The 22,392-nt window shown below is 41.8% G+C and overlaps 1 protein-coding gene across 4 annotated transcripts in view; it reads right to left on the bottom strand.

The window, feature by feature from the left end:
- Window positions 1–22,392, bottom strand: part of FMNL2 (formin like 2) — a 315,926-nt gene that overhangs the window by 54,887 nt on the left and 238,647 nt on the right. For all 4 annotated transcript variants that reach the window (XM_036254610.1, XM_036254613.1, XM_036254611.1 and 1 more), the window contains exons 7-9: window positions 10,314–10,422; window positions 6,767–6,843; window positions 5,000–5,093 (exon numbers count right to left, since the gene is read on the bottom strand). In XM_036254610.1, coding sequence (XP_036110503.1) covers window positions 5,000–5,093; window positions 6,767–6,843; window positions 10,314–10,422 — 280 coding nt within the window. The remainder of the gene's footprint in view (window positions 1–4,999; window positions 5,094–6,766; window positions 6,844–10,313; window positions 10,423–22,392) is intronic.

Genomic DNA, 22,392 nt, shown 5'->3' with positions numbered 1-22,392 from the left:
TCAAAAGACATGTTGCAACTTCTGTCCCTTTAAATGCCTGGTTTCTTGACACTCTTCCCTGTTCACTCCGTCTGGGAAGCCAGCTGTGATGCCACGAGAAGCTCCAGCCACGTGGAGTTCTACGTGGAGGCGCTGTGGTTGGCAGGCTCCACTGAGCTCAGCCTTTGAGTCATCACAGCCCAGAGACCAGACAGATGAGTAAAGACGTCTTCAAATGAACTCCTGCCTCTAGTCAATCAGATCTTCCTGATGAGTCCCTGGAGGTGACGGAGCAGGGACAGTCACCCCTGCCATGGCCAGCCTGACTCTCTGACCCACAGAATCTGTGAGCCTAATAAAACGAAGTTTGGGTAATTTATTATGCACAAGCAATAACAGCAAAAGTTAATAAACAGTCCAAAAAATCATTACTGTGACTTTGCTTCCTGATCCTAGGAAGATAGACTAGCTAGAGAAGAAGCTCAGTGAACTCGTTTAATCTACTTCTGGCCTGACAGGTGAAATGCCCACCTGCTCTGGAACTGCAGCTCCATCATTTAAGATTTCAGAGAACACACTGCTCATAGTTCAACGAGAGACTGAAAGAAAAAAAGTACCCTTCCCTCTATATTGACAATTTTACCAGTGAAGGAATTACCCAGATGGTCTGGTGCTGGATTTATGATGCTACACCCGTAAATGCTCAAGAGGTTCGAGTTGATGGGATTAAACCCAGGGATGCTGGAAGGACACCAAGACGTCTGCTCCCCTTCCTGCCCAGTGTGACCGCTGTAAATAAAACTGGACAGGCTTTCTTAAGTCAACTTAATAACGTGCAGCACAAGTGCTTTCAGATGCCCAGTAGCTAAACCACATCAGCTTTCTGAGGACGCCTTCTAGCAAGAGGCGAAAATAATAACGGATTCTGCCAAGAATGGTGTGCACCGGGGAGCTGGTGGCCTTGCGTGACTCATTTCACAAGGCTCCATCTCTCTGTACTGGAAGGTCAGAGTGGGAAGGAGCTGGCCTTTCATAAGCAAACTGCAGCCTCAGACTGACTTGAGAGCCAGATGCTGGCATGCTGGAAGCAGATGACAACACAGTTATAATCGATCTGGAATCCTGATGGAGTCCAGGTGCACGTCCCGGCAGCCTGGGGGAGCTGGTAGCTCAAAGCCCTCAGAGAGTTTGATTACGGTCAGAGGAGGCGCTTCTGTTGCAGAGTCTATGGGGCCTCAGGACTTCTCCCCTCGGATTTCAAATGGGAGTATGTATGGATGGATGGATGTATTTATTTATTTATTTTTGCCTGGGTTTTGGAGACTCTTAAAGGCAATTTCTCAGATATCATAGACTATAATGGAAAAAGATAGGAAGACTAAGACAAGTTGAAGAGATCAAGATCTACATAGAAAGTCCCTAAGGAAATTGGATTAAACACAGTGTTTCATCACTCCCCAGTGGGGCTAGTTGGTGTCCTTAACCAGCAAGTGCAGTCTATGACCCAGCGGACCGCTAGCCATGGTCCATGCCATTTGAGAGAAGAAAAAGCATGACCAGAACCCCAAACAGTGTTCATGGAGGCGAGGTGTCCAGGGCACAGCATGAGAGACCAGCCCCACGTCAGAGCGCCTGCCCGTTCCCCAGGCCCGACTCCCCACACCCTTCCAGTCAGCCCTTCCCTCTGCGCGGCCGTCAGTTTCTGCTTCTTGCAAACAAGCCCCTGAACTAATGTAAACACCCAAAGAATGACCTTTCCTTCCAAATGTCTTTTCTTTCTAACTGGCAGGCCAAATGCTCAAAAATACATATTGCCATGCAACTAAGAAAGTATGAATTTAAGGAAGATGGTAATATTGTCTTCCATGTGGCTAAACTAGCCAATAAGACCGAACATGACTCCTTGTTCTCACCCTGCCTGGTCCTCAATTCAGGACCTTATAAATTCTCATACGGAGATTCTCAACACCAAAACTAGGCGCGTTAATTCTCTTCATTTAAAAACACTTTTTTTCTAAGAGAACAGAATTCAAGGAGAATAATGGCTGACTTCATGGTTTGGTTTTCATCTACCTACTGCTACACTCATATCATCATACGTCACAAACCATGATTGGTACAAGTTTGCCATCTTTTATGTAATTAAAACTCATTTATCATCATCTAGATTAAGGTGCTTCCTCAGTAACATCAGGCATAGGCCCCAACCTCCACACCCACCAAAACTCCCGCCGTGGGTTAATATTCTTAACACCATCAGATATCATTACATTGGAAGTGCTTCCTATTTTCCTAAAACATGTACTTCAGACATTATAAGACATGCAGCAAGATTCTTAGGGGGGGAAAAAACCCCAAAGTTGTTGGGATTCTGAATATTAATTGAAATGTGAGAAAATGATCTAATCAGACATAAAAATCTATCAAGAGATAAAAGATTCCTTCCTTCAATTTACATTTGAATTAAGGAGTGGTGGGCAAATCAGACAGAATAGATTATTTGCTCAAGAAATATAGGGCAAACCCTGCTATATATATGATGTTGGTCTTTAAATTTCCCCGTAGCATCTGTTGTATATTGCAGCAGTGTGCTCAGCTGTGCTCTGTCAGTGGTCCATGCACAAAGGGGCTGGCTACTTTAATGCATATTACTTTATGCAAAAATAAACAGATGCCTGATACTGAACCCCACCACCACCATACCCCATTCCCCACTGTAAAAACAGGGGTTACCCTTCCATCCTTCCTAAGGAAATAAATGGGATCCCAATTTACTAAATGAAATAAAAAGCTTTAAAAACAACCTTCTTGAGGGCAAAAACTCCCCTGGCCCTACTCCCTGGTCTCCTGGTACCTGGTGTGGTACTCCCTGCCAGAGACAGCTCAGAAGGTATTACTCACTGACCAAAACCCTGTTTGCCAAGGCATCTGAGATCACAGGACAACTTTTCCTAATCAGGAACAGCTGGCTCCCAAACCACCCTCAGCCCAGAGGATTCCAATGACATTTTGGCTACAAAGATTACAGAATACACCCTTCACTGTGATGTTTAAGGAATAAAAGATCCGCTCACATAAAGATGGGAGTAAAAGAAGGAAAGGGGTAGGGATTTACAAGATTCTGGGCTGTAAGTGGCATTACTTTAAAGAAAAAAACAGTTTCAATACAAAATCATTTTTTTCACCCTAAGGCTTGAACAGGTAAATAGGTGGATGCTCTTGTGACCAGTCCCTAAGAATCCCAGTTTCTCGGGGACGTGCTCCTGCCCTGTCATCGTCCGCACGGCTTGGTCTGTGCACACGCACACCGCGGCCTGAGGTTAGTGCAGGCCAGCAGCGCGCGCAGCACCAGCTCTGTCCTGTCCCCTCCCCCACGTGGCGCAGGTGCTCACAGATGCACCTGCCTGCCCAAGGAGAATCAGGACTTAGACACCCACCTCTACTCTCTTACACTTACGGAAATGAGGCAGCTTTTAGTCAAGGCTCTAAAAATTCAAAGTCAAAATTAATTAGTTCTCATCACGACTAGCGCGTTATTAGATTTAGAGTAAAATTACTTTTTTTTTCCAACTAAATACACACTACACCTAAATGCCTACCATATAGGATTCTGGCACCAGACAACTACAACAATTCTGCCAGTGTTTGTGTGCCTACCCTGAGTAGGAAAGGCACTAAAAAACAAAATTAACATTCGTCCCATGAATCACTGACTTTAATGAATATTGATTTAATGAATAATGATAATTTTAGGACATAATTTGACCTGCAGTATAATCAGATGCTCATTACATAGCTCATATTAGAACAAGGGTCACTGATAACCGTAGAGTATGTGCTTCCAGCATGAAAATGATTTGCTACATGATGTGTTCAAAGGAGGTGGGGGGGAGGGGGTCCAAGGTCCTGTCTAACTCAGTATTTCCCTCAGGAGAGTCACACAGAACTGGGCCCGAACATCGCCTGAAATGAAGTTTAGCATAAGGAGCACCAAACCCTGGTCCTGGCTCCGCCCCTGACCTGGCTATGTGACCACGGGCAAACAAGGTATTTGGAATCTTAGTCCATTCTTCTGTAACGGGGAGATACTAGTATTTATCTCATCGATGTTCGTATAGAATCCAGTGATTCCCTGTGTGTACCGGGCACAGCCCCTGGCCTAGCGTAGGTCCTCAATAAATACCAGCTGGGTTCGACTCCAGAGGCTCCCAGGAAAGATAGTCGGGAAGTCCCTCTGAGAGCCGGATTTTAATCCAGCTGTGGTGTTAATCCAGGAGTACCTGGAATGGAACAGGATCGGCAGAAGAAGGCCCAGCTCGGCTGAGGGCGCCATGGCCACCTGGGCTCCAAGTGCCTTCCATTACTTTCGTAATGTCTCACCTCGCAGCAGCCTCAGCTGTCAGGCTCACACTAGGAGAGCTAACGGGCTTGGCCACTAAGGGAAACTGGCTATGACTTCAGTTATGATGTCTTGATACTTTGGGCTAGAATCTCTGGTGTCATGTTATTCACATAGAATTGTTTCTTCTTTTGTTGTCATTTTATTTCCATTTTCAACCATGCATGTCCATTGTTTTACTGTTTTCCTGTGAAGAATCACCTGGTTAAGATTACAAACTGCTAAAATCAGTTTGATAAGTTCTTCATAGCATCCAGCAAAGAATGATAATACATATGATTTAAGGAAAACGACTATGAAATTTATATGGTGGATGCTCAAGTATCAACCATAATGAAAACCACACACATTTAACAAAACCTGTTTTCAAATTGGCTATTTCCTGTTCTCTGAAGGAGAAGGATTACTGCAAACAGTCTTTAACTTCTCTTGGAAATAGACGCCGTTCCATTTAAGCTATTTAGACTAAGTTCATTACTACTCCCTCAGTGACGTCTTAGAAAAGTAACTATTATACTCCCTAGGCCCTAGAGTAAATAAAAAGATTAAATCATTCTTTCCAAAGATGTCCAAATGTAAGATGTTCATGTGAGGATTCTTTTTAAAACTAAAGAGTCCTACCTCCTTGAAGTTGTCAAACGCTGATAAAATGATCTCGTGTCCGCCTCTGACAAGACACACGGCTGCCAGCAGCTCCAGCACAAGGGCTTTGGTTCTGTCAAAACAAGGAGAAAAAGGAAAACCACAAATCAGCAAAACTGACAGGCCGCATCAGTTGTTCCTCGCTTCCAAGATCAATATAATAAAATATTTGTCTGTGTATGTTTTTTTAAACTTTTACTAAGGTACAGTTATACCAAAGTACATATTTAAACCTTTACCTACCTCTATAATATGTGTTTTATCGAGGGTAGCAAATTTGGAAGGCATGTTCCCACTCCCTACGTTACAAATTCCTCACGAATGAAAATTGATTCTGGAAAGATTAGTCTTTTAGTCTCATCCTCGGATGACTGAGGACAGTGTGGCTGAAAAAGTTTTACTAGTGAGCTAAAGACGACGACAGGATACTGGGGAATATTCAGAAAAACCACCCACTGGTTAAATACTGTCTCTGGTTTTAGAGTCGGAGATATAACATTTGCCAAGGAAGTTCAAAATCATTGAAATTAATGTCCCACATGTCCCATCTGCTCATTTGCACACGGTGCCACAAAAACCCCTATGACAATGCAAGTTTCCATCATGCTTTCTTCCTCTGCAGGAGATCTGAAAGGGCTGGACTTCAGCTCTACGAATACAAGAATATTTTCTGTGACTCAAGGAAAGAAAATAAAACTCTGTCTGAAATATTTTTATAAGGAGAACCTAGAGACACGTTCCAAGTTTTTTAACACAATGTCAAGGAGAGCATTGTTTCTTCATCCTAAGACGACTTCGGTATTTCATCATTTTCCGGAATAAAAGCTATTACTGACCTCTAAACAAAGACCGTTCTGATAACCCACAATGTCAATTATCTTAAGAAAAATGATTAGTGGCTCCTCTGTGGGGGAAGGCAGGGACACAGGGGCATGCCTGCTTGGGATTCTAGTAAACCAAGGAAGCAATCACAAAGATGCAAAAGGTTCTAATCCGGGAATGTTTGAAATAATAATATCAACATCAAAATACTTCAGGGTTTGCATTGCATTCCAGACCAGAAAGGATCTAATTTGTAACCAGATTTCTTTACTTGAATCAACAGTTTTCAGATACATATTCTATGCAGAGGTATCTGACAAAAGAGAATAACACATTTCAAATGCAGAATGCCTCACCAGAATGTAAAAAAAAACATTAAAATAACTAAAATGAACTGATGAAGACAAGCTCCTAGAAGTAATCTATGATGTGAATAATATATGGCACTGGCCTTTATGGGAAAGGGAATATAAAGTGAAATCTGCATGCACAACTACTTTGTTTGTTTGGTGATAAAAACTACATATCTGAATATTGCAAGTGAAGTGTGGACAAGGGATTGTGGTTCTAGTTAGCTTCTGGCAATACCTGGTGTAGCTAAATCCAGATCAGTACTGGCAACCCGGCAACCTGATGCTCTCCAGCAAATTTTGCTACATTTGCAAGGATTGCTGCAAACCAGGCCTCAAAAGGAATGAAAGCTTAGAGAGAAGAGAGAAGGAAGGGCTGGAGTTGTCACTGGTTGCCCAACTCTGCCACGTGTCAGAATGTAACTTAACTGGTCTACATAGCCAAGGAGTCTACTGGCAATCTCATTTCAAAGAGTCTCACTTGGAGGTTTCCAAACTCTAACTCAGGTTAGAGTTAACTAGTTCTCTGCTGTCCCTGGTTAGACTCAGACTTGTACATCACGATCAAGCTTACCTTGGGTTCTTGTTGTTCAAGCTCAGTGCAATCTCGTTGACAGCGTGTGGGTGAGACATGACCATGTTGAAACCATACTGAAATTAAGGTGGAAAAACAAACCATTAGGAGTCAACCTAGGGTGCTGTCAATGTTGATTAAAAACAAAAACCTGAAGTTTCTACCTAAGGTAATTTCTACCATCTTTAAATGCAACTCCGTCTCTAGTACCTCCGTGTCTGAACATATTTCCCAGAAGAATTTCAGGAATGATGATACTAACAAGAGAACTTATTTCCATTCTGTATGAATGAACTACATGTTTCTCTTTATTAAAATGGTTAAAAGGTTCCAGCCCAGTGATTCTTAATCCTGGCTGCTCATTAAAATCACCTGAAAGAGGAAACAAAACAAAACATTGAAGCTCAAGGACGGGACCCTGGCATCGGCATTTGTTGACGCTTTCAGGGTGACCCCACCCCTCAGCCAGGCTAATAATCACTGCATCTAGTCCCTTCCCTGTGCCACGGCAACCAGGACCAAAAGCCTAGGAACACCTCTGTTGCTCTGAGGCATGTTACCTCCTCATCCTTCTATAAAATGAAGCAAGTTCAATAACAGGCTCAAGAATCATTCTTGATTCTGCTGAGTTGAGAAATGATTGCTTTTCCTCCAAACTCAGGTCTCAGCTCGTGACTTTATTTGCAATGACACTGAGAAAATAGGAGCAGAAACAACTTCCAAAAGCTTCCACCATCACACGAATCCTCCCACATGGATCTGGGGGTTACCACCTCCCCTCTTCCTAAAGGTGAATTCTCCCATGCTCCAGTCAAAGGCCAGTGCCTCCCCTCGATCCCACTCCTTCACACCTGCAATTTTCCCATCCCCCGTCGTTATTTTCCCCTCTCTGATTCATTGCCCTTAACATAAAACATGATGCAAATGATCTTACCAAACAATCAAATCTCTCTTGCCTCTACAGCCACTGTTCAGCTACTGCCTCATGTCTCTGCCCCTATGGCCAAACCCTAGCACGCAGTCTCATTCCTCTCCTCCTGTTCCCTCCTGAAACCACTCCAATCGGGCATTTCATCACCACCACTCAGCAAAACTGTTTGTGCTGAGATCACCGATGTCCCCCACATTGCTAAAGCCAATGGCCAAGTCTCAGTCCTTCTCTTACACGACGTAGCGGCACTGGACACAGCCGTGCACTCCCTTGAAACATTTCCTGCACTTGGCATCCACCTCCCTGACTCCTTCTCAGTCTCTCCAGCTAGTGTAGTGCTTCCTCATCTCTCTGACACTGAAGCAATGCCCTGTGGTTATCTGGGATCTCGTTGCGTCTCTGCGCATCCCTGTTATCTCATTCACTTCCCTGGTTTCATGTACCATCTACTGACTCCCAAATTCGTACCTCCAGCCACACCTCCGCCTTGAACTCCAGATGGCATATCCAACCACTCACTTAAGATCTTTATTGGGATGTCCATGGACATCTCAAAGTTAACATCCTCCAAAAAGAACTCCTGATCATGTGTCCCAGATCCGCTCTTCCTGCAGCCTGTCGCCTCTAAGTACAAAGCACCTCCATGCAAGGGTGGGGAAACTTTTCTCATCCAAGGGCCATTTGGATATTTATAACATCATCCACGGACCATACAAAATTATCAACTTATAAATCAGCCTGCTATATTTAGTCCAGCTAATTTGGTGAGTTGTGTGATGTTAGCTGGTATTGAGTTCTTGGGCCTTCTACAGCCCGTGGGCCTGACGTTCCCCACCCCTGACAGGTGCGCAGGGCAAACACCTGGGAGCCACTGTATCCATGCTACTGCCTTTATCATCAAAATCAAACCAGAATCTAGTCACCTCTCATCATCTCTACTCCTGTAATCCTGGTCCATACCACCATCAACACTTCCCTAAATTAATGCAACAGCTCCTAAATGGTCTACCCCCTTTGTAGCCCCCCACCCCAAGGTTAATACTAAACACAAAACCCAGAGCGATCATGTTAAATTCAAGTGTCAGATCAACTCCTGCTTTCCCTCAGAACCTCTAACAGCCTTTCACTCACAGCGAAGCCAACGTCCTTTCACTGGCTCATAAAGCCTACTCCCTCAGGGAGCCCCGTCAGCCTCAGATTTCATTTCTACTTTCCCGCTCACTCATTCTGATCCAGCTAACCGGGCCTCCTCTCTGTACCTTGACCACATCAGACATTCCTGTCTCAGGGCCTTTGCCCTTCCTCTTCTCTCTGCCTGGACTCTTCTTTCTATAATATCCCTTACCCTGTTCCCTCATTTGTTACTAAATGTCTTCTTGGTGACACTTTTCTGGCTGGTCTATGTAAAACTCAAAACACATTTTCATCACTTCCTATTCTTATTTGATTATTTTTTCTACAGCACTTAGTAATAGATCTCTGGAGCCAGTCTTCACGGGTTCAAATCTGGCTCCATCCCTTATTAGCCGTATAATCCTGGGGAAATTATTTCTCTGTCTTATCTGTCAGTTTCCTTATCAATAATATGGGGAGAGTAATAGCACCAATCTCATAGGTCTGTTATGAGACTTACATTAATTAATACGTTTAAAAGCACTACACTTATAGGAAATACATACTTATACATGTTAGTTTTCATTTCATCATCAGTCTTATCTGGAACACCCATTTATTATCATCTGTCTCCCTCAGTAAGTTCTCTAGGGCACTTATTTATGTAATGCTGTATTTCCCGTGCCTAGACCAGGCTCCAACAATGCTCAAAATATATTCACTAACTGAAAAAGAATAAATGCTTGTTGCCCTTCTTGAATTCAATTCAGCTCCATGACGTTGGGTTTGAACTCAATAACCAACCCTCAACGTGGTATTTATTTTCCTTTTCTTCTTGGACCCACTTGTAGCATCCTTATAAATGGAAATGAAATCCTATTTTTATATATGAATTATATAGTTTCTCATTCTCATCTGGTTTGTTTATACCTTTGACCATGTCAGTGCACCCTAGATATTCCAGGCTCTAACTTCCACTTCATTGTTAGGATTAATCCAACCGACACACTGCCTCTCTCCCCCAGTGTTTCTCAGAGTGGAGCTAACCTACCTCACAATCACCTGAAGAAGGAATTCACACCGGAAACAAGAACCCTCCCGGTGCTTCTTATCAATGGGCTCACTGGGTCCAGCAGAAAGTAATTTTAACTTCTTACCTGTTCACCTCAGAACCCTTGGAGACCAATGACCAACCCAGCGTGGAAGTCTGTGCATTCCTAATGTTCTACAACCAACTACTGCCTGCAACCAATGGCTTGCCATCTTAAATGGTCACAAACAAGTTTATCATGGTAGGAGGCAAACATCTTCCCTTTAAATACATTATAAATGCTAATTAAAATATGAGGGCAATGAATTAAATCTTAAACCTTCCTTTTTCAACAGAATCTTATTCAATCCTGGTATTTACTTCAAATAGCAATAATACAAGGAAACCCAAAAGGACAAGATTGGAGTTGGACAAATTCAGATTTTTTTCAAGGATCAGAAACACAAACATACCTGATAATTCATGATGGCTCGCAAACACATGATACAGACATGTACGTCATCTTTCTTACTCACTAATCTTGAATTTTTCAAGGTTCTTCTGCTTGGCAAAGTATTATATCTACAAACAAAAAGGGAAACTTCTATAAATCTACAGATCACATGCATTTAAAAAACGGACATTGTTCTCTACCTTTACCTGCATCTAACTGAGGACTGCAGGTCAAACCCACCAACAATTCACTTGTCACCACAAAGCTATTTCTGTAGACTGTGAGGCCTGCATAATTGTGTGTAGTGGTCATCATGTGCCAGTCTAGATATCCATGGAGAATGAAACTCAACTCCACTCAGCCATATAACAAATCAGACTGTACGTGGCATTCAACAGCAATCCACAGCACCCGATCCGTAGGCCGAGCAAGATTTGCAGAGGTGATCTGAAGCAACATGCATGTGGATTGCATTTTCCAACAGGTGAAGGGGTGAAACTTAGCTCATATATAGCTCCAATCATTGACACTGTCTTAACTGCACCTTCCCATGAGCGCTCTCAGGAGTCCGGGATTTAGAGTTTAAGCCTAGGCAAGGTCATACATTTGCAACTCTGATATCAGCCTGTGATGTTGAACCTTAATGGTGCGCGTAGCCTTAACAGTACACAAATGCTGCACAGCCTGGTCCCTCAGCTACAGCCTGGCCTGGCAGCTGAAAGCTGGAGGGAACATGCTGCTATTTCCCAGGTTAAGATGTGTCGGTGTTAGGATCCATTCTAGAGACCCAGCACTGCTCAGCCTTATTAGCTCTGTCTGGAGACTTAGCGGTCTGCAAGTAGTAAAGTGACCATGTAAAGTAACAGGTGCAAGTAGAAAACATGACAACACTGAAGGCTTCAGCGTGCGCTGCAAATGACGGCCTCTGGGGGCAGTTTTCTCTGCAACTCCAAGCCTGAAATCAAGCCAAACGCAAAAGTTGTCAACTACTTTCCCACAGACAGTCAATGACAGACATGTTCCGCAAAATAAGCTACAGCCCTTCCTTCTCGAATGGAACTAATTTAAAACTTTAAGGAAGTTATGATTAATACTGTTTTCAAAATCCCACAGGTGCAGGCTGGGAGTTGAAAACTGAACTGACAGTTTTGCCTGAAACTGTTCAGCTAAGCAGCCTGTTTAGATTTTATTTTCTATTCAAAAACTAGCAAATAGAAAAAAGATGATTCTTTCACATGAGCCTACTAATGAGCCAAATACATTTTTTTTCCTAGAGAGAGGAAGGACGAGAAATAGAAATGTTGATGAAACATCAATCGGCTGCTCCCACACTCACTGACCAGGGATCAAACCCACAATCTGGGTATGTGCCCTGACCAGGAATCGAACCTGCCATCTTTTGGAGTACAGGACAATGCTCCTACCAACTGAGCCACCCGGCCAGGGCTGAGCCAAATACATGTTCGGTAACACTTCAATAAGTCCCTTGCCTCAATATACCTGAATGTGTAAAACTTAGTTTGCCCGTCACGCCAGTTACAGGAATGCTGTACTCAAGGGCTTTCACATCATTCACACTGGGAACAAACTTTGAGCAACAGAAGTTGACCTAATTCATTTTTGAATGCCAAGTTAAGGAAACAAATTCACATTTTGATGTAAGCCCAACTTCAACATCTAATACATAACTTTAAAATGTGTCACTCTGCCATAACCCCAGCCAAAGCATGACTGCCCGCATGCTTGGGGGCGTCTCACAGGGATCGGTGCGCCTTCGAGCAATAACCACACACCAGTCTGACCCGAGGCTAGCTGATCTCCTTAGTCCACATCTGAAATTCTTTCCCTTCCTCCACCATTCTCATTTGAGCCTCAGTTTTCTGTTTTAGTGAAATCACTGTTAGGTATATAATAGATGATTACAGAAATAGTTATCATTAATAATTAAAAGCAATTGCTGCCAGTGTTAAAGTATCTAAGAGTAAAGTTTTAAAAAGAAGGAAAAGGCAATGTCGAGGGAAATCAACTGTCCTTTGCTAAATTGTATTCATGTGCAAAAATGACGGCAGAGATACATTGACCAAAGCAAACTGCTCCTTAAGGAAGGGGGAGGGGTCATTCTACATAGTCGCATGTTTCTGCATCGCTTCAAAATCAAGTTTAGTGATTCCAGCAAGTGGATCAAATGTATACATTTATGATGTGTCCTAAGAGATGTAAAATAACATAACAGGACCCTTACTTTTATTTATTAATCTAGTTCTTCAGCTATATTATTATAAGACTCTAAAAACCAAAATGTCTTTGCTATTACTTACTTGCAGAAACCAGCAAAAATTGATTAATTAGGATAGTATTCTGTGTTTACTAAATATTAACACAAAAGGCTTCTCTTTATTGAAGTAGGCAATTACAAATATCTATGCTCTGGATCAAATATTAAAATATGTTTAGTATGAAATAGCCCGTGCATATTTATCAATATTTAAGGAGTTTAGAATATATTCAATATATAACATGTCAATAAGTGAAACAATGTATCTACTTTATTAATGATAGTCTATGGTTCAAAACAACAGAACTAAGCTTTTTACTAAAGTGCATGGTATTTAATCTAAAATTATTTTTCTCTAAAAAGAGAGTGGGTATTAAAAATAACATCTGCCCTGGCAGGTTTGGCTCAGCAGTAGAGCATCGACCCGTGGACCAATGGGTCACAGATTCGATTCTGGCCAAGGGCACGTACCTCAGTTGTGGTTCGTCCTCAGCCCTGGTAGGGATCATGCGGGAGGCAACCAGTCAATGTGTCCCTTTCATGTTGATGTTTCTCTCTCCTTATCTCTCCCTTCCCCTCCTACTCTATCTGAAGATAAATAAAAAAATATCCTCAGGTGAGGATTAAAAAAAAAAAAGAAAAAAAAGAGCAACATCTGAACTTGCATTTAAAATCAGAGCATTATGATAAATACAAAAACACCATCACAACCAGTAAGAACAAAAATCATAGCAATGACAGCCGAAGGAGATCTGTGATGTCACTTACACCAACCTTTCCTGATAAAGACGCGAAAACTGAAGCCTGAAGAACTTAGCTCCTCACAGCAAACCAAAGGCAGAAAAGAGGTGAGCTGAGCCCAGACCAGACCCCACATCTCCTCACTGGGACTCAGGGCAGCCACTTTCTACAGGCTGCTCTCAACCTGCCTCCCTAACCATCTGTCCGGTTGTCACATGCCAGAGCTACCGCCCACAGCCGTATGTGCTGACAACCTCCTTGTCAAGTGTTCGCACCCTGTCATCCTGAGGGTGCTTTCTGCTCTGGTCCTCCATAGGTGTCCTTCTCCCCACCCTGTAAGATAACGCATCTGCATATCTTCTTCGAAACCCAGTGGCCAGTCCACTCACTAAGCAATGTTTTCTTTTCAAATCTTGATCCTATATCACTCCCCAGGAAAGTGAGAATGTGTTTTAACTTAATAGGAAACTTTGCTCTGCACTATATTTTGAAATATTCATTCTAAAAGAATTTTCTCCATTAAGTAAATGTACTTGATTAAAGTTACAACTCTTTCCTTAGTTTAGGGTCACCTTAAACCTCCAAGACTACATTTTAGGGACTATGCCACAGGTTAGCATGTACATTAATCTATTATTCAGCATTTACATTTTATTGAATTTGACAATCTAGATACTAAGATATTTGATTTATTTGCTTTACCATCTGAATAACTTATTACACTTTTTTCCCCCCTTTTGGACAGGTTTTAAATTTAACTGCAAAGCACAAGAGTGATAATATCCAAAAAGCCTATTCCTGTGGAGCTGGTTTTAATAATTCCCCCAAGTTGACTCCAAAATACCAACTGCATTAGGACTAACACAGACACCTAGACAGGGTGAGCCCTCTGAAGAGCTGGCCTCTGGTACCCTCTACCAGCACAAAGAATCAAACCAAATCTCTGTTGAAGCCCCAGAGTTGATTTTATTAGGCAGCTACTCTTGCCCGACCAGTGTGGCGCAGTGGTTGAGCATCGAACCAAGTACCAACAGGTTCCAGTTCGATTCCCCATCAAGGCACATGTCCAGGTTGTAGGCCCAATCTCCAGTGGGGGGCATGCAGGAGGCGGCCAATCAATGTTCTCTCTCATCGATGTTTCTATCCCTCTCTCCCTCTCCTTTCCTCTCTCTCTAAAATCAATAAAGAAAAAAATTTTTTTTTTTAAAAAGCATGTACTCTTTATGCTAGATTCCACTAAATGCTAAGGGAAAATGAAGAATAAAGATGTTGTTAGGGCCCTCAAGGCCTTTACCATCCAGTTTAGAGGCAACAGATGGTTATCATCGATAGCCCTGTATTACATGTGCTCTGTCCACACTCCAGCCCCAGCCTACCCCGTCTGTCGCATATACATTATAAATGTGTAAATACACTCAATAACAACCTGTACAGCACAACATGGTGGAGTGAAGACAGTCACACCTTCTCAAAGGAGAACTTTTTTTGCAAAGTATCATACTTAAAATCCTCATATAGTCAACCTTTTCCGAATCAAACCAGACTTAACTGAGTTAATATAGACTTACTCTTGGTTACTGACTTTAGGCATATGGAAGTTGTTTTTAAATGGGGCTCTTGGTTGCAGTTTGTCCCCAGCCCCAGTTGGGGTCGTGTAGATGACAACCAATCATGTGTCTCTTTCACATCGATGTTTCTCTCTCTCTCTTCCCTCTAACTCTATCTGAAGATAAATGCAAAAATGTTCTCAGGTGAGAATAAAATATATCTATATCTATCTACCTATATCTATATCTATATCTATCTATCTATATATATATATGCACACATATATAAATATATATCTATATCTATATATATATGCACACATATATATAAAATGGGGCTCTAATTCAAGAAATAAATATAAAAGGAATGGACTCTGGTTGGGGTCATGCAAGAGGCAACCAATCAATGTGTCTCTCTCACATCAATGTTTCTCTCTCTCTCTCTCTCTCTCCTTCCTTCCCTCCCACTCTATCTGAAAACCAATGGAAAAAATATCCTCAGGTGAGGATTAAAAAAAAAAAAGGAACGGACAAGTTGTGGGATGAGTATCATGAAGATGACATGACAATGAACATACTGAACCTGAAATATTACCAGTGCAGATTTAAAGCATACCTGTCTTACGGCTCTTTGAATGGTGAAAATTACAAGTTATTTCCATTCATTATTTTTTGTCTATATTTAACATGTTCTACAATAGAGGTGTATTACTTTGCAAATAAAGAAAAAGAACACTGCATAAGAAACAAACTCTTGTAGATGGTCTGGGTTTAGATCCCCCTACAGACAGGGGGCTAACTGGAGAATGGGATCATAATGCTTTTTCCACTCCAGGCACCCTAGGGATCTTTCCCAGAAGGCCTCTGCAGTGGAATGTTGGTCCTGGTCTACCCTTATAAAGCACACTTAAGGGTTTCTGTGATGAGGCCCAATTTCACCACAACACATGTAACAACAACAAAAAGTATCACCATCAGAAAAACCAAGCATTGAAAATCTGATTCCCTGGTGTTGCAAAGTCCACCTGGATGTTACAGTGAGTAACAGTTTCTACAGAAAAACCACAAGAGTAACTCATAGGTGCCACAGACACTACCAGCCGTGTGAGTCACACTGATCCCCCTAGCAGGGCTGGGAAATCACAGCAACCATCAGTCACCAAATGAAAATTCAAACAGCTCAAATGAAACTCGTCATAACTGCCAAAGATTGTATGTACATGGTGCTGTTGCATAATCATGCTAACACAAGTCAATATAATTCAGTATATTATCTCCAAAAGAGCATATAAGGCCCCTGCATCTGGGTCTATGACACAACCCGTAGGCTAAGCTATCTTCACTTTCACAATCACAGATCACCCTGCTTGAACTATCCGAACACACTTTCCACAAAGATCTGAGCCTTACAGGAATTAAGCTGGTAACTCAGTAGGAGGTATGGGTGCCTCTGTGGTAACTAATACCCTTGGCACATGCTCTGTTACGCAATTACATAAAGCAAACCAGTTAGGATAAGATTTCCTTCCTGATGTTACTATGAAACTACAGATAGAGACTATTTGCACAGAGCCAGACTGGAGTCTGCCCCTCTAGTTCACAGGGTTATGTTAAAAATGCCCCAGCACTGATGTCTGTGTGGTCTCCTATGGATAACTGAGGCAGATGAGCTTTAGGCCTGTGCCCTGAAGTATGTCTTGAGTGTCCCCAGACTCTGTCAACAGTTAATGGTGCATATTCCTTTAACTGAGACTTAAAATTGGCTTCTTCACTAGTAGTTCTCAAACCTCATAGTATATCAGAGCTTCACCTAGGACAAGGAGGAAGAAGGGGCTTAGAAAGAGCTTCAGCTCCGCCTGGCCAGTGTGACTCAGTGGTTGAGGGGCGACCCATGCACCACGAGGATGCCAGTTCAATTCCCAGTCAGGGCACATGCCCAGGTTGTGGGCCCAATCCCCAGCGCGGGGCATGCAGGAGGCAGCCAATCAATGTCCTCTCTCATCTATGTTTCTCTCTCTCTCTCCCTCACCCTTCCTCTCTCTCTAACATCAATAAAGAAAAAAATTTTTTTTCTTAAAGAGCTTCGGCTCCATTCATTGCCCTGCACTGGCTGCCAGGCCAACAGTCTGCACTGTGACTATGGAGCTACCAGTGTTCAAGGCTCCTATAGAACTGGAGAGGGAGGGAGGGGACCTATGCAAGTTAAACCACCACGAAGCCAGCTGTTCTTAGATTCACTGGTTTTTCCTGAATGGATGCTCCCTAGATTGCAGAAAAACTTTAATGTCCAGAGTACTAAAAGTTAGTTCTGGCATATTTTGACAGTTTTCTCATTGCTTTTATGGCTGAGAGTGTTTAGGGAGGTTCTTACTCCACCACTTTACTGACATCCCATAACAGACCGTTAGAGATGATTTTCTGCCTCTGGCATTCATTCTGAAGTGTAACAATTCCTTCAAGTTGATGGGAACAGGTCTAACGAGGTCCTGAAACAAATAGGTCACTATGGGGTGTCCGGGCAAGTTCCCCGAGACGTGGGATTGAAGAGAACTAACTCCCTTGGATTCCGAAGGGGAAAATGAGAAAAAAATATTTATGGAGTGGTTGTGACCCAACGCCTGCCATGGGGACATCTGAATGCCATCCTGAGACTCTTCTTCCCCTTGACGGGCAAGCAGAGCTCTGGGGCTCTGGATGCCTGGACATGAAAGAAAGGTTCACGGAAGCAGAGAGCAGCCCAGGAGCTCCTGCCATACACAGAAAAAACAATGAGGCAGAGACACTCGGGGCTGTTGCGATCTCGAGTGTTTTAGGGCGATCCTGGTTTTCTAGGAGGCCGTTTTTACAGAAACCTTGTAGGGACACTGGCACCACCAAATTTCTCAGGGCCTCTTCTCCTGAGAATTGCCTATTATCTTGTCAAGCATGGAACTAAAACAAAATGCTACCCCAGCATTCAAAAATGAGACACTGTCTGGGAAGGGCTGCCAACTGGACTTCAGAAAGTTCCGCGAATATGGAAAGAAACAGATCACAACACTGATCTAAGATCAAAACCAGAGAGAAATGGCTCCAACCACTTGTATTTATTTTCTGCACCAGTATACAGTCATCAAATAAATGGATAAATTATAAGTCAATGTTAGTGTGAGTAAAAGGCATAAAAAAAAAAAGCAATTTTTACAAATATCTTTTAAATAAAGCATACAAAACATTTCCTATTTAGGACTACACTTGACAACTGCCAACTGAGCCACTTGGTTCGTGTGGGATGAACCTGCTGGGAAGCAGGCAGCGGGCAGCTCGGCCCGCAGAGCCCTGGCGGCAGGTGCTACGGGAAGGGAGTTCTGTCCTGAAAGCTTCAGATGGACTGATTCGTGAGCACCAACCAGCTGACTTACCCTAATAAGTGACAAGGCAGATAAAACCAGAATTTTTGACTCCTAAAGGCAAAAAATAATGGCAAGGCCAGCAAAGGAAACCCAGGGATCTGCTTGACTACAGATTAGAGACACAGGTATCTCTCTTGCCGGGTATATCTCAGTAGCCTGAATCATGTGTAATACTCTTTACAGTCCTGGTCAGAATCCCGTTTTGCTGTCCTTAAACCTCCTCATAGTAAGGGAGCTCCAGCAATTCTGCAGTAGTTCCTCATGTTTAGGAATGTAACAGATGAGCGGGACCATGTAAAACTGAAAAGCTTCTGCAGGGTGAAGGAAGGAATTAGAGTGAAAAGGTACGCCACAGAATGAGAGAAAATATTGGCTAAATATCTGATAAAGGGTTAATATCCAAAATACTCCTACAACTCAATAGCAAGAAATCACGAAAACCCATTAAAACATGGGCAAATTACTTGAATAGAATTCTTCCAAAGGCACACACAGCCAGAAGGTAGCAAATAAAAGGATGCTCATCCCTAATGATCAGGAAAACTCAAATCAAAATCATGAGGTAACACCTCATACCTGTCAGGATGGACACTTTAAAAAAAAAACTGTTGGCAAGGTTGTGAAAAAATGGGAACCCTCGTGCACTGTTGGTAGGAATGTAAAATGGTACAACCATTGTGGAAAACAATATATGAAAGTTTCTCAAAAAAATTACAAATAGAATTGCTATGATCGGATCCACTTCTGAGTATTTATCCAAAATAATTAAAATTACGATCTTGAAGACGTATCTGCACGCCCATGTTTATTGCAGCATTATTCACGATAGCCAAGATGTAGAAATAACCTACCTAAATGTCCATCAGTGGATGAATAAATAAAGAAAATGTGGTAAATACATACAATGGAATATTATTCAGCCTTAAGAAAGAAGGAAATCCTGCAATATGCAGGAACATGAATGAACCTTGAGGGCGTTAGGCTAAGTGAAATAACCCAGGTAGAGAAGGACAAATGCTGTATAACTGTTTTCATAAATCTAAAATAGTCAAACTCACAGAAGCAGAGAGTAGAATGGTGGTTGCCAGGGGAGGGGAAATGAGGAGTTGCTAATCTACTGGTATACAGTTTCAATATGCCAGTTCTAGAGATCTGCTGTAAAACGTGTGCCTGTCGTTAATACTGTATTGTACACATACAAATTGGTTAAAAGGGTACATAGCATGTTAAGTGTTCTTATCACATTAAAAAATAAAAGCAGTACATTAAGAAACCAATGGTGATAAATTTAAGAATAAATGATAAGTAATGTGTCTATGATAATTCTGGGAATACAAAAGAAAGACCACTACTCCTGAGCAAAAGCTTGCTGTGATCAAATACTGGATTTTATTCAGAGATCTCCGTCTGCAAAGCACCAAAGAGTAAACCCTAATAAGGAAGATGCTATTCACCCAGTGATGCCTGGAAATAAATCTGATCACTCATCTATTGTCTTAATATATGCTTATATCTAGACATTTAGACATTTTCTTTCTTTCTTTCTTTTTTTTTTACAAGCAATAGTTTCTTTAGAAAGTCACAGAGGTAGAAGAAGTGAGCCAGCTGGGCTGTGTGGGTTCAGGAAACATGTTAGGGAAGCAAAAGAAGAACACTTGGAGCTTTAGAGAACAAACAGCAAAGAAAACATGCCTGGGGAAGAAGAAGTGGAGAGGCATGGGCATGCTTGCCCCTAACAAAGAGGTGGGGAAAGGCAAGCGTGTCCTGGAGATCGAGAGAGCACTCTAGACATCTTCTTGGATGTGGGTTATGAACGTGTCTGTCTCTCTCTCTGAGCCCGTATTAGCCACAGACAGCATATTACTGCAGAACCTCGAATGAACATTTCCTGAACCGACCTAACCAGGCTTTTGCCGTCTGGCAAAAAAAAAAAAAAAAAAGAGGTTTTCAAAAATCTCCTGTAGAGCTTCATGCCAACATTTGTGAAATTTGTAATTTCTAGGGCCTTCTGGCAACAGGAAAAAGAAAAGGTATATATATTTTCTCTCATAAAAAGTTTTTTCAAACAATCTAATTATTCAGATATCAAACTGTCTACCTATAAATAAAGACCAGTAATTAGAACCACCTTGACAGCTATGTAAGGGTTCAACACGCCTGGAATGCAGTGCCGACTGGCTGTGTCCCGTCGTCTGGCACAACTGTCCTAGTCTTTTATGGTCCCAAAGTCTGGGCTAACAGAACTTTACCAAGATTTGGCATTTTAGGTTCCCTCTTTCTTACCCTTCAGACATGACGTCACTTGGGCATATTTTTTCTATCATTTAAACTCATAAAATATATGACGCTAAAAAAAAAGCCAAGCCCTTTTCTGGCTTTTCTGGCTCTATCGCCAAAAGAAACAGAGCTTAAGGAGTTGAATCAAGATAGTTCAAGTGGGGGGGTAAAGGGAGAGAGGGAAACAGACAGACACAAAGTACACAAAACTCCTAATGTACCTTTTTTATAGTTATTGAAATTTTATGTTCATCTACATTTCCCATTATAGGACCAAATGACATCTAGAACAGAACCTGAAAATCAAAAGTTCTCAGTACCTGCTTTCTGAATAGAGTAGGTAAATGAACAGTCTTTCTTTAAATGAATGGAGAGCCATTATTAGTCTTAATTTGCTGATTTTCCATTATATTCCCTTTGTCAAAGGCATTTTCTAACTAACCAGGATGCATCCCTATGTGAAGTGGGCAGTGAAGCCATCTATCTCCTGTGACCTTGGGATAGAAATATTTCTGTGTATTCCAAATAATGTCTTCTCAAAAAACCTTCAGTAAATCATTGCCAGTGAGCTGAAAGGGCAGTTCAATAGCCTGGCTTTCAAAATATTATATAAACGGGCTCTAAACTACTTCCAGACTCATCTGTTCATTGTTTCTTAAACAAACCACTGTCTTACCACCGATTCACTGCTCACACCACCCTCCCTCCTCCTCCCCTTTCCTAGCCACGCCTCCAAGTCTTACCCACCGTTATTCACATCCAGACCACATTATGAATCTTCCGTGGGTTTTGTTGTTTACTCTAGACTCTAGAGTTCCATAGCATTAGTTCTGGTTATACTCATATGATATGTAACATGTGTTAGGGTGCATGAGCATACACAAACATGTACGCACTTTTTCTCAATTAAATCGTAAAGACAATGGGACACAGTGGAAAGAAGTCAAGAGATTTTGATTATAAATCCTGGCTCTGTCGCTTACTAGCTATGGATATTTCTCTGACGTCAGCTTTTCCTCATCTGTAAAATGGGGCTAATAATCCTTGACTACCTCCCAAAGATCTTATGAAGACGTAACAATGTAAATATGAACAAGTCCTTTATCAGTCATATACAAATATATTATTTAATGTACCTTTCTGTATTCTCAGCACGTGGCAAAGTACCCTTCACATGTTAAGTATATAATAAATCTTGCTGATGAAAGTACCAGACCACAGTTGTAGAAATCTGCTGAGTCATCTTCAGTGTTTCCCTCAATCTAGATAGCTAACATTTATTGACTACTCACTGTTGTGCCAGGTTCTTTACAGGAACTGTTCATTTAATCTCACAATGTGAGGCAGATCCTGAACCCTATCATCTCCACTGATCTGAGAATCTGTGAGACAGATCCCCAACAATGCACTGGCTAGGTGACTTGTGTCTCGATTTCCACATAGCTTTTCTCTGTTGGTTTTCCACTGGATCAAAGACACAATAAAATGAAGTTAAGCTCATGGTGGGAAATGCTGGACAAATTTGTTGGTATGGTGCACCCATAAGCTATATTTAATTAAGGTTATCACCATTTTTATTAGCAGAGCCATTAAACTTGAAGCTGAAAACTTGGAAGGTACATTCTTAATCCACGTATGCTCTTTTTTTGCAACTTCAAATAAATAAAGAAATATAAAAATCAGAAATATAATAATCCAATGCTTTCAGTTGTTTATGCTTACAATGTGCCGAGAAGTAAAGTGGAAAGTCTGTAATTACAGATTTTTGTAAACTCTGCAAATTTAGAAAATCTTTATTCTATAGACGATTATTTCATTTTCTGCAACCTCAGATTTTCATCAGGTTAAGGAGTATCTTCAACATTT

This window comes from Molossus molossus, unplaced genomic scaffold (genome assembly GCF_014108415.1).
Source record: "Molossus molossus isolate mMolMol1 unplaced genomic scaffold, mMolMol1.p scaffold_m16_p_11, whole genome shotgun sequence".
Taxonomy (NCBI): domain Eukaryota; kingdom Metazoa; phylum Chordata; class Mammalia; order Chiroptera; family Molossidae; genus Molossus; species Molossus molossus.
Note: the sequence above shows the minus strand (reverse complement) of the source record. Positions and strands in the feature narration are given on the sequence as shown.